At 36.3% G+C, this 16521-nt stretch overlaps 1 protein-coding gene across 1 annotated transcript; it reads right to left on the bottom strand.

The window, feature by feature from the left end:
* Nucleotides 1-568: 568 nt before the first annotated feature.
* LOC120086383 (nucleolar protein 16) lies at nucleotides 569-2353 on the bottom strand. The gene is made up of 3 exons (XM_039043003.1): nucleotides 1907-2353; nucleotides 959-1080; nucleotides 569-878 (listed from the first exon to the last, which is right to left on the bottom strand). The coding sequence occupies exons 1-3, from the start codon at nucleotides 2247-2249 to the stop codon at nucleotides 756-758; spliced, it is 588 nt and encodes a 195-aa protein (XP_038898931.1). The 5' UTR covers nucleotides 2250-2353; the 3' UTR covers nucleotides 569-755.
* Nucleotides 2354-16521: the final 14168 nt, after the last annotated feature.

Here is a 16521-nt window from a genome sequence, read left to right as displayed (position 1 = left end):
ATATTGAATATAAGTATTGTCGATGCTAGTTACCCTCACGCTCCCTTCCCAATCTTGGGGATTAAGGCTTGGGAGGGGGTGTGACAATTTGTAAGCACACACCCTCCCAAATTGGAATAACTTTACAGTTTGGGAGCAAAAAGACTGTAAATTATTGAGCGAGAAGGTTGTTAAACAGTCCGTAACTTATTAGAAATTTACAGTCTGTTCTCCCTCCAGTCTGTAACTTATTAGAAATTTACCGTCTGTAATTTATTTCAACTTAGAATATTGAATAAGTTTGGAGCCTCTTTACAATCTGTAACTTATTAGAAATTTACGGTCTATAACTTAGTTCTCAAAATTTGATTTGGTTATTTAAAACCATTAATGAAAAGTAGATAACAAATGAAGAAATTTGGAGGTGAAAGTAGTATTCATAGGCTTAAATTAAAAAACAAAAACAAAAAACAAAATGGTCATTAATTTTTTCAAAGGTGTCAATTCTATTTAAAAACCATTTTTCTAATATTATTCCAAACATACCATCAGTTTCCCTAAAATGAAAAATTCCCTAGATGCCACCAACTAAACATGAACTAGAATTATGAGCATTTCCTTGAAAGGAATAGAACTGCAGCAAGCAAGAAGAATGATTCATCTTGCAAGGCTCATACATTTTGGTTCAAAACAATATTGCTCAATAAGATTTCATGATCATACCTTATATGATTTTCACCTCTTGTAACAAAACAATTTGAAAGATGAGGGAGCATTCATTTTTTACGTATCAATATCAATGGATTCTTATCTAAACAACTGTGATATCTTTTGCATAGTTTCTCCAGAGTGGCAACAGAATGCTGCATTGAGTTCAGCTTCGTATCCATAAACATTCTCTGCAGAACAACTTTCAATGAGAAAAATAAAAAAACAAAGCCATTACTCAGATTCCAAAGCAAGTAAAACCGAAGCTTACCTCATAATCATCTCCATATTTCTCGATTAGCCTACCGACATGAACACGCTGAATCGTGGTCAATGGTTGTAGAGGTGCAGATTTCCCATCTTTGCGCTTCTTTCCTAATGCTGTTTTCAAATCTAATGAACACAAAAGAAAGAACAAGAACAAATCAGAAACACAACTCAGAAAATTGCATTGATATCCTCATGAGCCTAAATGACAAATAAGACATTACTCAATCATCATTCTATTTTGTTGAAGTGTTAAGATTATTATCTTTACAATAACCCATCAACTTAATCTTTTGAGTTGATTGATGGTTTAACATAGTATTAGAGCACCTGAGAACAACTGTAATGTCATTATCTCTCCAATTAATATTGATTTTCATTTGTTGGACCTTCTACAAAATTTCAAACAACAAGTGAGGGAAAGTGTTGAAGATTGATATAATCAAATTTGGCATAACCCATCAGCTCAAGTTTTTGAATTGTTGGGTGATTTAACATATTTCAGTTTAATATCAAGTCACATATACCAATCCAGTAAAATGTTGCCCAAATGTAATAAATAACCAATTAAATCCAACCAGTTTGGATGGATGCAATTTTTGGTTCAATGGTTTGCCACTACTTGAAGCTATTCAGAAATTTCACATCTTTGCTAAGCTTTGAATCCTTCAAGGTCAAGAACACCAAACAATTAACAATATTGCAGAAACTATTCCAAGTGATCAATTCACTAAAACTGGAGCAGAAGGCATCATATTTCTAAAAGCCAACTAATTTCATCCAAACAAATATAGTTTTAAATTTGAAAACATCACATAATCTACCCGCAAACCACCCCGCTCCTTTCAAATCCAGAAATTCCAAGAAACCCAGATAGATTCATGAGGAGGCACAGCAGAAATTTAAAACAATAGGGAAAAAGAAACAAATTCAAACTCAAACTCAAACTTACCGTCCTCTTCAACATCGCTACCCGAAGAATCAAGCACAGAGTCCGGTTCATCGGAAGGCGGCTGAGACGGCGGAACCTGGAGAGAGTCGCTCTCGACGATGTGATCAGTTCGGGAACGAACACTGAGCAAATTAGGATTAGAAATAACACCGAAGGATTTATAGTTGTGAATGACCCTTGCTTTGTCATCCCATGTTGGATCTTCTTCAAATTGTTCGGCGAGTAAGGAGCGGAGCTTCGGTGGCATACAGAAGGATGGCTTGAAGACATTGGGGTGTCTTTTGGGCAAGCCGACCTTGACTTTTGGACGAGATCTCTTGTACTTTCTTCGAGACCTTCCCATCTCTCTCAATGGCTCTGTGAATTGGAAGGAGAAAGGGAAACTGGTGGCTAGGGTTTACTATGTGGAAGATGAAGAACTCATTTGGTATGCCGTAGGGTTTATCTTCTGGGGTGTGGAAAAAATTTGGAACCGAGTTTTTCGGTTTGATAGTTTAAAAACCAACCGAATCAAATCGAACCGGACCGATTCCTATCGGTTCTCATCGTCCAACTTAACTATTACACGATATTATGTTTTGAAACTTAGATAGAAAGTTAAAAATAATTTTTAAAAGAAGAATAACCAAAAAAAAAAAAAAAAGTGAGTGTTAGTGCTACAAGTTAAAGAGACGCCTTATTGTAAAAAAAAAAAATAATAATAATAATAGTAATAATAATAAAAAATAAGGAGATGCTTTAGGTGCTTAGAGATCCATATAATGCATCAATTTAAACTTCTAGAATGAAAATGGGAGTGTTTTGAAGTTAGGTAAAGTCCCTCCAACATTCATATAGGTAAGTCGTAAATACAATGTGATGAGTGATAATTTTAATATTCTAATTTTTTATAATGAAAATTACATTAATATAGAGTGGAAGAATTCAAACCTACTATTTATGAGATGACTCACTTTTATATATACTAATTAAGGAACACGGGTAATGCATATGAAATTTCATAACTTTAATTAAAAATTTTGAAATATACAAGAATCTTATTATTTCATATATATTACATAGGTTGGTTATAATTTCTATATTATTTTAAAAGTTACATAACGTAACAAATTTTATTTTAGTGTTTTCGTATGGTGTTTTTTAATTTTATTAAAAGAATTATATCTAATACAAAGTAAAAATTTTGGTTAGTAATTAAAATTTAATATAAATATTAATATTTTGGTTTGTAATATAGATGTATATCTGAAATCATGTAGTTTCAATTCAAGAAACCAAAGAGTGTTTAGTTTTTGTTTAGAGTTCATCTACATCATTTAACCTTATTTTCATAAAAAGGTATTATGTGTTATATTTAAAATAATGAAATATATTTTTCCATTTGTAAGTTATTCAACCAAGAAATACAATAAACCTTTATTTCAAAAAAAAGAAAAGAAATAAATATAATAAACCTTTTTTTCTCACTACAAATTATGTGAAATGATAATCTTATAATTTATATTGGGTTGTTTTGAGAAAGAGTAAAATGAACTAAAAAAATTTATAAATATAGCAAAATATCACGGTTAGATATTGATAGATTACTATCATCGTGTCTGTTAGTGATAGACCATGACATCTTTCTATATTTATAAAAAAATTTCAAACGTTTTTCCATTTAAAAAACAAATTTCCTTTATATTGTAATTGGGGGTTGTCCTTATTCTGGTATTTTTTTAATGAATATTATATTCATTTTCTAAATATCAATTTTATTTATAAAATCAATATTATAAGTACTATGCTAATCGAGTTATACTCAATTATAGTTTATTTTTTATAATTATGTTAGAAATTGTTGGAATCGGCTACTCTCGTAACGAACAATCATGAGATCACCCACATTCATCTATCTCCTCACTTCTTCTAAAATATGGATAGCTAAACCCAAAGTCCAAAATGATAATATATGAAAGAGGATTCACTTCCCAACCTAAACAATGTGGGATTCTGGAAAGTAATTTTTCTTTTTAAACTCAAATTTTCACTAACAATTATCCATTTGAAAAATTTAAAAACATAATAAAAACATTTTTCATCGAATAATATCGGATTATACAACCCTGTGCACAAGAAGTGTTTTAAGACTTGATTTAGAATATACTGGAGCAATCCGTGGTTTTGAACTTATATTCGGGTGTAGTTAAAAAATTCCGTGCTTTAAGGCCTAGCACGTGTAACAACATCTCACACCAGACTCCGACAACTCCTTGAACGGCATGACTCCTGTCGAGCAGATATACAGATCCGACGAGCTCCTCATCTCCCTCAGTCTAACACCAGACTTTCGAGGAACGACGTTCAACACCGGCAAACCTCTATGCCCACGACTTTGTCGAAACAGCCGCTGATTCGCATAGGCAAGCAGCTTCATCGAAGACCCACGACTCCGGCGGCAACATCCACCTGGAGCAAGTTGAATAAGAAGGAAAGGAAAAGGGAAGTGGAGGTAAAGAAGAAAAATATCGGGAAGAGGAAGAAGGAAAAGAATTGGTAAAGTATGGTGGGCCCCTTTTATTATTTTCCATTTTTTTATGGTTATCTGATTTCCATATTTTTAAAAGCAAAAGGAAAATGTATTTATTCTTTTGTTTACCCTCATTTTCAAATTAATTTTATAGTTTGAAACCTTTTTTAAGAGTTCATGAATTTTGAGTTAGAATGTCTAAATTGATTTTCAACTTCTCTTTTTTATCTACAAGAAAAATCAATTAATTTTTTTCTTTCAAATTTGTTCGAATTGGTTTGTCCATTAACTTTACTTTATTATTTAGAGTTAAAATCAACGTGAATAAGACATTATCTACATTTATTTTGACATTTAGGTATTAATGAAATGTTCATCTTCTAAATTATGTTTAAAAAATAATACAAAGTAGAACAATGAATTTTAAATAAAATTAACTATATGCAATAAGTTCTGTTTAGGCTGAGGTACTTAAGGTTGACAACACCTCTATTTGAGAATTATTCATTAGTTGTATACTATTTAATTTCATTACCATTTTTTAATAAATATTTTTAATAAAATAAACATTTCTTTCACAAATTAGGACTATTTTTTTGTAAAATAAATTGGATAAACAAAAATAAAATGTTTTCAAATGGGTGTTGTAGGATGCTAATACATTTCTTATGCTCAACGACCTCGAACCTAACTTTGGTTAAGTAGACCACGTTTTTTCTTTAAAACAAATGACTAATCATACACATAATGATTGGTGGTGACTCCAAACTTTTAGCTCGGAAGAGACCCTTAGAGAAAACGTCAATCGCTCCATGTTGCGATGATGTTGTGTAAATAAATTCGACTCCCTAAAATTTTCAAAATCAAATCATTCCTTGTGATTATGTATTGGTCTTTTATATATAGGATTAAGTATAAAAATAAGGCGATTTGGAAAGATATTTAAAAAAAAAAAAAAAAAAGACTAGAAACTATTGGTAGATATAGGGTATTTTTTTTATTTTTGTTGATTTCAGTTTGTAGAATCTATTTGTAAAACTAAGGCAATTTGAAAAATATTCGAGTCCCTTGTTCACGTTGGCCACTTTAGCCGCGTGCTGTTTGTGTAAATATATATATTTTTTATTTCAATGTTTAAAAAGACTGAATTCAGTGAATAGGCCAGGGTGAGTGTTTTTATTTTTTTTATTTTTTTATTTTTTCATATAACTTAATTTTAGTTTTTTTTTTTTTCATCTCGGTCACACTAACATAATAAGAAATTATTTTTTTGCTTAAATGGTAAGTCTCAGGAAAATTAGTTTAAATAAAACTGAATTTCTTGAAATTTCTAATCAATCCAAACCTACTTTTTAACTTTTTTTTTTTTTTCAAATTCGACGCACATCACATTATTTTTCTTATTTTTAATTTCCATATTTCCTCTTTTAAGAGAGAATAAGCAAACCAAACTTAATTATTTTTAAGTTTAAATTAATAAGTGAATAGAGTGAAAATTAAATCATATTCAAATTTACACCACTAAAAAAATTGCTAACATGTAGTTTTTTGAATGCGGGTGAAATTATTCTTTTACCATTATATTAATAAACTATCAACAAGGAATTTGATCATAACTTTCTCAATTCATCTTCGTTTTAGCTAAATAATCACTCGTTTTTATGTTATTCCGTATTATTTTCGATCATGCCAATAATTTGAACAAAAATTTATACTGTCTTTAACTTTCAATAATTTTCTTCAAGTTTACAAAATAATATATATAAAAAAAATTGTTAGTGACTTAAATGGAAAATATAAACTCACTAAATTAAGTCAAATGCAAAAAAAAAAAAAAAAAAAAAAAAAAAAAAACTCACATATATATTTATTTATTTAAAGGAACTCACTTATATTATTTAAAGGCCATGTTTATGTCCGCATTTTTTTTTATATTTGATAGTGTTTACCGACATTCCGCATTCTTTCTGACATGTAGGGCCCAGTTGGAAATTCGTAATGAAATAATGTAATTTGAATGAAGGGCGTGGGGTAATCAATCGAGGTGTGTTTGAATATTGAGTGGGACCCACACCCTTCTTGCTAATAGTTTTTCCGACTTTCCAAAATTTACTATCACACATCACCAGTTATTGTTGCACCGCTTGGGTTTTTTAGTAACGGTGGGTGATCTAAATCACTGTTACCCTTCATCCAACTTTTAGGGTTTCCAGTCTATCATTAAATGGAATCAGAAACCGTATCAATAAATTCTATATTTTATCATTTTTGTTATTCATCTTCATATTTTGCATGCATTTGTTTACTATTACTACGTGAAATATTTGTTTGTTGATGAATTTGGCAAGATTGATCAAACCCAAACAAACTATATTACAAACAAAATATGTAGGTTTACATATTTTTTCAAAAGATTTTTTTTTCCATGGAGGGTGGTGGTTCTCCAAACACAACAAAAAAGAAGAAGAAAACAGAATACACCCTACTCCGAATCATTAGATAGGATCACCAGTGCATGTCGGACATTATGCTTATTATTCTTGGCCACCATTTCCCCGTCAATAGGTCCTTCATCAGCACGACGAGTTTTCCCCTATATCTGTTCCCATCTTCTTCTCTTTGTTCTCCATAACCCCGCCTGTTGGTGGAAAGCCGTTGATAGAGCTAAGGGATGCCTTGTAAGGAAGGCTAATCCATACTTGGTTGTGAAGGCTCTTTCCCATCTTTTGGAGACAAAGTGGGTGATAGATTGGAGAAGGAGGGAGGGATTCGTTGTCCGAGCTTCCAATCCCTTCATGTGCAACGGAATACGGAGAGTTGTCCATGGATGACTTTGGTGTGGTTGCAGCGGTTGATGGGCTTTCTAGTTCTGAACTCGACCCGTGAGGGACTGATAACTTGTAGAAATACAAGTTATTTATATCATCTTATTTAGAATATGCAGCAAAAAGAAGGAAAAAGTTACGTCGAATATATAGAAATTGACTTAGAAACGCAAAAAGTTGTAACATTTCGGAAGCACATCCGCTGACCCCATTGCGATGGCAAAAAGGGATGTCCAAGTCTTTGTTTTGCAGGAAACAAGTCACCACATGCGACGATCGCTCAAGGACAAAAAGAGCAACACATTCGCACCGCATGCGACGGTCAATCGTGGACGAAAAGAAGCAATGCATTTGCACCGCATGCTACGACCAATCGTGAACAAAAGATCAATGCATTTGCACCGCATGCGGCGACCGATCGTAGATGAAAAGAGCGACACATTCGCAAGGATTTCTGAAATTTTACAACTTTTCTGTTGTACGATCTGACAAATTGAATGAGGAGAGAGCGGACGTTTCCACCAAGCCGTGGCAGAAAAAGTAACTTTTTAGAGCGGGACCACTGACGAAGGAGGTGCCAAGGTCTATAAATAGTAACATCAATTCCAAAGAGAGGAGCCGGTCTGAAGAGACATTCTTAGAGAAAATCCGGGAGAAAGACGAGACAAGTCCGAAAGGGAAGTCTTGGGAGCCAGAAATTCATTCACATTCCCGAAGAGAAGCTCTGTGCAGAGATCATTTCTACCTGGGAAACTATCCTGAGAAGGAAGGTTTCCACCACACTCCTCCTACACGCTGACAAACAAATCATCTCCGATCGGGATCCGTGTCAAGACATTGACACGCTTTCCTTATTTGTTCTCACTTTCTATTCATCAACTGTGTTCATTTCTAATCTATTATTCATTTATCTGTAACAAACACTTATCTTTATTTTTTATATCATTATCATATTCATCTTCATCTCTCTATTCCCCAACGTACATTCATCGTCCATTTCTTTCACTATGTGTTACTGATCCCCCAGGGTAAGGGGGAAGGATTAAGCGAGTGAGTTAATCCTTGTTGAAGAAATCAGCTAAGTTTAGCTAACGCATGCTCAACGGCATTTTCACCTGTGAGAGCAGAAGTGAAGATGTTAACCCACCTCTCGAAAGAAGGTTGATAGAATGCGTTAACTAAAGCAAGAAGTATTTCCAGAGATGGAAACAACCTTGCGTTTACAACGTTCATCCCCGATTCACGATAGAGATATGGGAATGTGGCCGATCACTGAAAGGTGTACACTAAGGGAAAGCGGAACCTTAGTTGCGTCCTCGACAGGATTGACGAACTTACGATGTCCTTTCCCACAACCCATTCTTTTTCTGCTACATTTCACAAGACTTGTCATCATATTCCATCAGATACTTGCACATCTCCGTAGTTGTTTATTTGTTTACTTATTTGTTTATTTATTTACTTGTCACCGCATTTTACTTTTCCAATACAATTCATTATTATTTTGTTTTTGATCGCATATATCACATTAATATCGCATTGATCATCGCAATCCCCGTGTTCGACCTCAGATCACTCTGAGAAACTTGCGGTGGAATTATACTTGGTTCCAGCGCAAGAAAACTTATGACACACACGTACTACATGAATGTATACTACGAGCACATCTAAACAACATCACATACATTACTTTAGAGCGTAGTATCACATTTATTATCGAGAAGCGTGATTTAGCAATGCATATCATCATCACATATATCATCATCCACCCCATCACATCCATTCCAATCCTTGCGGCAGCATTACATTGCATTACGTTCCATCCGCCACAATTTAAATTCCAACAAGTTTTTGGCGCCATTGCTGGGGACTTGGCAGCTAATAGTTTGTTGAGTTTTGTGTTTTTGCAAGTAACCTTTTTACCTTAGGAGTATTGTAGCTTGTGGACCAAGTTGCAAACAATATTGACGTTAGGTGATGTACCGAAAACCAGTATTGACCCCAAGATAGAAGGGCAATCATTCGTATGAGCTGAAGGTAATTCCAAGCACATGATGGCCAACATGCGCCCAACAATTGTCGGAAGTTCCAATGGTCAGGGCTAGCTTCTTGACCTAAGCAGTTGAGATTAATCTCTTGCATGGGAGACTCCTTGGTGTGACTTCACTCCAATTTCTCCAGGGACGTCTTCTACTCTATCTTTACCTTGCTTTCCTAATTAGTTTATTTTTATTGTTATTTTTGATATGCGACTGCTTCCTTGGTTGTGGTGCGTTTGCTCCTTGTAGGTGCGATAATAAGTCTCCTCGGTGTGCAGTTACAATGGAAGGATCCTTTTCATCATTAAACGCATGGCTTTGACCGTATGAATTTCAAAGCATGGTCGTAAGTGTTATTTTACTCAAGGTTCTTTTCTTGTTATCTTTTATGCGTTATCCTTTTGAAATTCTCTTTATCCGATTGCTTTCCTTTGCGATGCATATATGATGGTACGTATAATTTACTACATCTGCTAACTAAGCATCGCAAGGCTCTCCTTACTTTTAGTAGCTTCTTCGAAATTTGACAGTCTAAGCTTTATTATGTGCAAACCTTTGTTCAAACATTTGTTACCGCATTCCTGTTGAGTTTGTCTTTAGCTTTGCGGTGAGAGCGTTATCAACCTCTAAGTTTGGGGGTAGCAGCAGTCCTGGAGAAATATGTTCACTACATTGTGATGCCTTCTATTAAAAAAAAATTGAGAATAATAATTCCACTGTCAGCGCAATGGGGAAACTCATGCTGATAAGAGTTAAGTTGTGAAAGGCACTTACCCGTAGTTGGATGTCTGCATGATACCCATAGAGGCAAGCCAAAACGAAGGTAAGTCGCCAGGGTCAACGCATAAGCGCAACTTCTTTGTCTGCGTAAGCCAAATTAAGCAAGACAAGAGTTGAGTTGAATATAGCACGCAACTGAAGTTGACTGTCTGCATGACACACGTGGGGGTAAGCTAAAACGAAAAGCGTAACCAGGTTCAACGTCGCATTCCAATTACCAATCGCAAGGCTTTGAATTGTTTTGAATGAACGCATTCTTAAAAGCTAAACGAAAAGTTATGGGAATGAGTAAAAAGTTTTTGAGCAAAGGCTTACCGAATTTAAGCTTAGAAAAGATCTCTTTGAAGAAGTAGCCAAAGTGGAGGAGAGCGTTGCTGCCATGGTTAGAGGTATGAGTAAATTATATTCTGAGAGGCTGGTGATGCAAAGGAAAGCCAAAGAGTGAATATTGAATTTCTTGAGTATAACGCATGCTTGAGGACAAGCATGATTCTAAGTTTTGGGGTGTGATGACGGGCAGAAATGCACGTCATTATAGGCCTTTTATTTAGAATTATGAGGGTTGTTAAGTAGAATATGCGTCAATTATGTTAGGAATTCATGAGAAAACGAATTTGCGTCGATCGGCATTAAGAATCTCGACTAACCCACTATTATGCATTCAATTGTTTATTTTTGTAGCAACCATAGAAAGTTATCACATGCACAGAAGCCAGGCTATCACAAAGATAACCGCATACGGAGATCTTTCCATCGCAAAGGTGAACATGTATGTCGACGCATAGATGATGCGGCCATCAACCGCATGCGTCCATTGTATAGAAGTTGCGGCCGTCATGCGAATGCGGTCATCGCAGAGAGATTGCGACTACATAATAATAACCATAATAGAGGGATGAACGCACGGTTGGTGGAATGCAAACATGAATGCATACCTCAGGAGTATCAAAAGATGATGTTGACATTTCACCTACCACGCCGTTAGCAGCAGAAATTCAGAAAAGGACCATCGCGCCGCGAGTATCAGATTCAGAGCATTTCCATTAATGCTGTTCGCGATCAAGCTCTATAAATAGAGGCCGTTGAGTAGAATTTCAAAGCATCCAAGGTTATTCGCCTGAGGCCCCCTGCCTTAGGGTGGATCCTTGTGATCCAGACCAAAGCGTGAGAAGATAGCTTGAGAGTTCTTCATCTCCTTCATCCGTTCAGAGTGACGACTGGAGCCTTCACCGGAGTTAGAGCTCGAGAGAGTCTGCTCCACCGCCCATCCATGGCACCATCAGTAGTCTTGACACATATCTGTTGGGAGCAAGACATTGCTTCCAGTTGGCCCTCTATTTCTCTTCTTTGCTTGTATTATATTACATTTTGGCTTAAGGAATTAATACATTTTGTGATCAATGCATTTCTATATTTTCCTTCGATTCCATCTTCATCTTCTTTTACATAACATCCTTTACTTTCATTGCATCACTAAGTGAGATTGCTAGATGATAACGGGCAGAAATGCACGTTATCATAGTGCTAACTTCTTAAACAATGCTTGTAACGACCCGACCCCCTAGGACTTAAGTAAGGCCGTTACTAAAATAAATGCATGCACAAAATTTAAAACGACGCTCAGTTATTTGAAATAAATGCTAATTAAACAAGAGAAATTCAAAAGACATTTATTAAATGCACTTGTTAAAATAAATAATAGGGTACCCAAAATTCTTAAAGACTAACAAAAGTATATAAAGAAATAATCCTTAGTAATAAATTTTTAAACAGTAAAACTAAATATTAAGAGGAAAATAAGGACTCAAATCTCAAGGTGCGGAAGCGAAAAATCTAGTCCCAGTGACACGATCACGAATTCTGCTGCGTCATCGCTGGTGCATCTTTACCTTTTCCTGAAACATCAACATAAGAAAGAATGAGTATGAAATACTCAGTAAGTAACTCTACCACTGGGGTCAGGCTAGGCATCTATGTCCTTTAGATACCCACCTATGACACATAAACACATGAAACAAACAATAGACTGAGTTCTATCCTATTGTAGTTAAGTATGCTCACAAAATTGGTGAATCCCGAAGGAAACACAAACTGGTGAATCCCGGAGGAAACACAAAACTGGTGAATCCCGAAGGAAACACAAGACTGGTGAATCTCGAAGGAAACACAAACTGGTGAATCCCAAAGGAAACACAAAACTGATGAGCATCTAACTAATCAATAAGGATATTCACACAGTCTTAACATTCAAAGAATCACACCGTACAATTCTAAAACATACATGAAATCCTTGGTACTATAGCTCCATTACATACACATAATCCTCAACAACATATTATACGACATTCATGTAAACCTTACATCATAATTCTACAACATACAGTATGCCTCAACACTAGTAAATCAGATGTCGACATATGAAAACACATACCATCACATACTAACGATCAAGTGCTTAGGTGTGTATTTAAACAATTCAGAACTCGTGCCAGAACATACTTTGATTCAGGTCATACTATCAATCAACATGCTAACAATTTACCATAACATACACTGACCATGCTAGCATACAACTAAAGCCTGGCCCGTGGGCAGTTCCAGTGGTAAGATTACTTACCTTGAAGTCAAAATTATGTCTAAGCGATAAGCAAATTAATATTTCTCCTAGCTTAGATGGATCTTGAATTAGGCCTAAACATAATCCAAATTGCAATTAATAAAAGAGCTTAGTTCCAATAACCAAATTAGCCAAATAATTCCCAATAATCTTACCCAAAAGCTTGTCAAAACCACAACTAAACCCTCTTGACAGCACACTTTTAACTTCAAAGCTTCTCCAAAACTTGATTTTTAAAGCCCAAACAAATATGTGTCAATAGATTGAAGCAGAACACCATTAGCCAATAAATCCAATTAAAAAAAATGACACAATCTTACCCAAATCCACAAGTTCCGACGACTCTTACTATTGGCAGCACAAACGACGAGATACGATGGATTCAAAGCACCCTTGTGTGACTGACGGCAAGCGACTTGGCCGTCGGGTTGTGAATCTTCAGATCTGGGCGCGAGTGATTGTGGAATCTCGAGACTCTGGACGACGACCTGTAATGCACGGAGATCAGCACGGGCTGATGAGTGATACCATCGGGGTTCAATGATCAGAGATGAGCTAATCTCATGAATCGAGTGGCAGCGACTGCTTCGTGGCCCAGACGACTGAAAAGAGTCGAGTCGACTTAGGAGGCACGCCGCTGAACAGATGCTTGCGGTCGGAAGAGGGGGCGTGGCGTTCGTGGGTTTGGACAGAGGCAGCGTGCGGTTGGGAGGAAAGAAGAAAGAAAAATTGGGGATGGTGGTGTTGTCGTGTGGTGCGAAGAAGAAGAATGAGAAGGGTTGGTGAGGGGTTTTAACAAAAATAATAACAATAAATGTAATAATTAAAAAGGAAGATATAATTATAATAAATTATTTCCGTTTCGAAAGAAAAATTAATTTTTGCCATAACTTTCACATTGAAATTCAAAATTGAATAATTTTCCGCCAAACTTAAATTCCCGATTTTATACTTGAGATCCAAAATGAATTACCAAATAATAACGTTACTAAAATTACATTATTATAAAAAAAATGTGAGGGGTGTTACAATGCTGGCTTGCGTTGATAAAATATGTTAAATTGCGTTCAAAAAGCATTAAGTTTATTACATTGCAGCCGCATGCATTCATCGCATAGGAACAGTTGATTTTTGTGTTTTTATGCAGAATATGCGTTGACGCAAGGTGGAAATTGTGATCATAGGAAATCATTGGTCGAGCGCAGCATTACCGTAAGGCTTTGCGGTGATTGTGCTCGCAACATTTGCTTAAGAAGGATTGCCACAACCTGATCAACGCAACTTGGTGGGCGCATCTGGGTGAAAGGCATAATTAATCATGATGGGACAGAAAGATAATGACAGTCGAATCCGAATTAAGTTAACAACCGCTAACGAATAAGTACATTCAGCTTTTCGGTGACAAATATTCAGCGCATGAGTCAGGAAATTAAAGCCGTCCCATCTGTGAAATCATGAGAGAGAAGCAGCCTTTCACCCTGGAAGTCTATAAATACCAAAGGCATCCTTCAGAAAAAGGGTTCAGCTGTTGTTAACGAGTTCACCATCTCGCAAGTTCATAATTCAGTCTTATTCTTAGATTTTCTTTTTCTTTAAGGCGAACACGAGAGAAGGAGATTATTCTGACAGATCGTTCTGGTAAGCTTGGGAGAGCGCCGGAAGCTGCCAGAGTAGAGAGAGGGCCGATGCCTGCGGAAGCAAGAATATCTTTTAAACCGAATAGAGATTCACAGTGTAAAAGCCTCGGTCAACAAGGAATTGCTACCTGGCTCTCTACCTTTATCTTCCATTGTTATTTTGTACTCAAACTCATTTATCAAAATGGAATTTACTTCTCTATATCTGTTCACTCTTTATTATTTATGCATGTGTAGCTAAATCTGTTGAATGGATTGACAAGCATTTAGCTAGCACAACGAGGAATCTTCATTCTATGTGATTATCTTATATTATGTATGCTTCATTCGTCTATTAGAGATACTTGGGAGGGTAGTCTAAGGACAAGATCTAGGCTTGGGAAGGTCAGGTTAGAATCTAAGCTCGAAAGAGTTAGATTAGAATGCATAATCAAGAGATAGAAGCTTGGGAATAAGCACTATTTGCTATTAACACAACACATGCATCCTAGAGACAAGATATGATTATCTGCGGTCACCTTGCCTTTATGCATTTTGCATCATCCCATAGGGAAAGAGTAGAGACTCAGGGATAAGCTCTATGGATACTTTTGCATTAAACACATGCGTCCTAGACTTAGGAGCATCACATTTGCATTGGAAAATGACTTGTTGTGCATGGTTACAGCATGATCGCATAGTCTGACGCATTCCCAAGTAACGCTAGCTAACGATCTTCTCAACCTATTCATTCGCATACTCAATGCATCTATCACACAACTGACTTTTCTCAAATCCGTCGCATTTGTTTATTTTTTATTAATGCAATCAACAACAAACCAACAATTAATTAAGTTACCGGTTACCGCAAAGTTTTCCTAAAAATTACCAATGCAACCTATTTTCACAAGTCCCTGAGTTCGGCCCTGGACTTACGAGGAAACTCAGTGGAGTTTACACTTGGATTCCGCTGAGGAAACTTGAGTGCTCAACGCAATCTCACCATCGCATATCATCCATAATTCACTTCACAAAATCAAGCACAAAGTTTTTGGTGCCGTTGCCGGTGACTTTGGCAAAATAGTGTGCTAACGGTAATTTTTTTGATTTCTTTGCAGACTCTCAATCTCTGGCAAATTACGACCTAAAGATTGAGAGGACGTTTAGACAGAGATTAAGAGACCGCAAACAACAACCATAGTCAGATAAAGAAGAGATGGTGGAGTAGCTTGGAAATGGAACACCAAATGAAAATAATATCATAGCGAATCCAATCCTGCTGGCAAACGATTGTAATAGACCCATTAGGGACTATGCATCACCAAACCTTTATGATTTCTCTCCAAGAATCATGAGGCCTGCCCTCGATGGAAGCAAATTTGAAATGAAACTGGTGATGCTGCAGATGATCCAGACTGCAGGACAATTCGGAGGCCGGCATGGTGAGAACCCGCACGCCCACCTTCGAAGCTTTATTGAAATCTGCAATACTTTTGTGTTCCCGAACATCTCTGCCGAAGAAGTTCGACTAACTTTGTTCTCATTTTATCTTTGTGATCAGGCAAGGAAATGGGTATATTCTCTCGAACCGGGGGAGATCACTTCTTGGGAACAGGTTGTGAAAAGTTTATGAAGAAATACTTTCCACCTACTGAGAACACTAGATGAAGGAAACTCATAAAAAATTTTGAACAAGACATGGACGAATTGCTCAGCGATGCCTGGGCGAGGTTTAAGAGGTTGGTCAGGGATTGTCCACACAATGGTTTGCCAGACTGCCTCCAAATGGAAATCTTTATCATGGTTTGAATCCTGCTTCGCAGACTGTTGCCAATGCGGCAATCGCCAGTTGTCTGCTTGATAAAACGTATGATGAGGCAAAGAATATCTTGGATCGCATCTCTAAAAACCACGAGGATTGGAGAGAGAGTGACCTGAGATTGAGAATCAAAGACAATGACACAAGTAATGGTGTTATTGCTTCACTACAAAATCAGATGACCGCAATGATGACTTAATTCAGGGAATTGCGATCAGCAGCCCAACATTGCAAAATGGGCAAATCAACGCAATTAGTCAAAACACCGCAAGGTGTGTGACTTGTGGTGATGAGCACGCGATGGAAGACTACCTGCAAAATCCACAGTCTGTTTACTTTGTAAAAAATAATCCCTTTTCGAATACCTACAACCCCGGGTGGAGAAACCACCCTAATTTTGCTTGGAAGAA

Source organism: Benincasa hispida, chromosome 9, assembly GCF_009727055.1.
Source record: "Benincasa hispida cultivar B227 chromosome 9, ASM972705v1, whole genome shotgun sequence".
NCBI lineage: Eukaryota > Viridiplantae > Streptophyta > Magnoliopsida > Cucurbitales > Cucurbitaceae > Benincasa > Benincasa hispida.
This window is presented reverse-complemented; position numbering and strand designations above follow the sequence as displayed.

Excerpts from the sequence above, each read along its gene's own strand:
- LOC120086383 (XM_039043003.1), bottom strand. The coding sequence starts at position 2,249 with ATGGGAAGGTCTCGAAGAAAGTACAAGAGATCTCGTCCAAAAGTCAAG. Across the intron at positions 1,081-1,906 it reads TAGCGATGTTGAAGAGGACG|ATTTGAAAACAGCATTAGGA; the intron begins GTAAGTTTGAGT and ends TGTGTTCATTAG. Across the intron at positions 879-958 it reads AATATGGAGATGATTATGAG|AGAATGTTTATGGATACGAA; the intron begins GTAAGCTTCGGT and ends GTTGTTCTGCAG.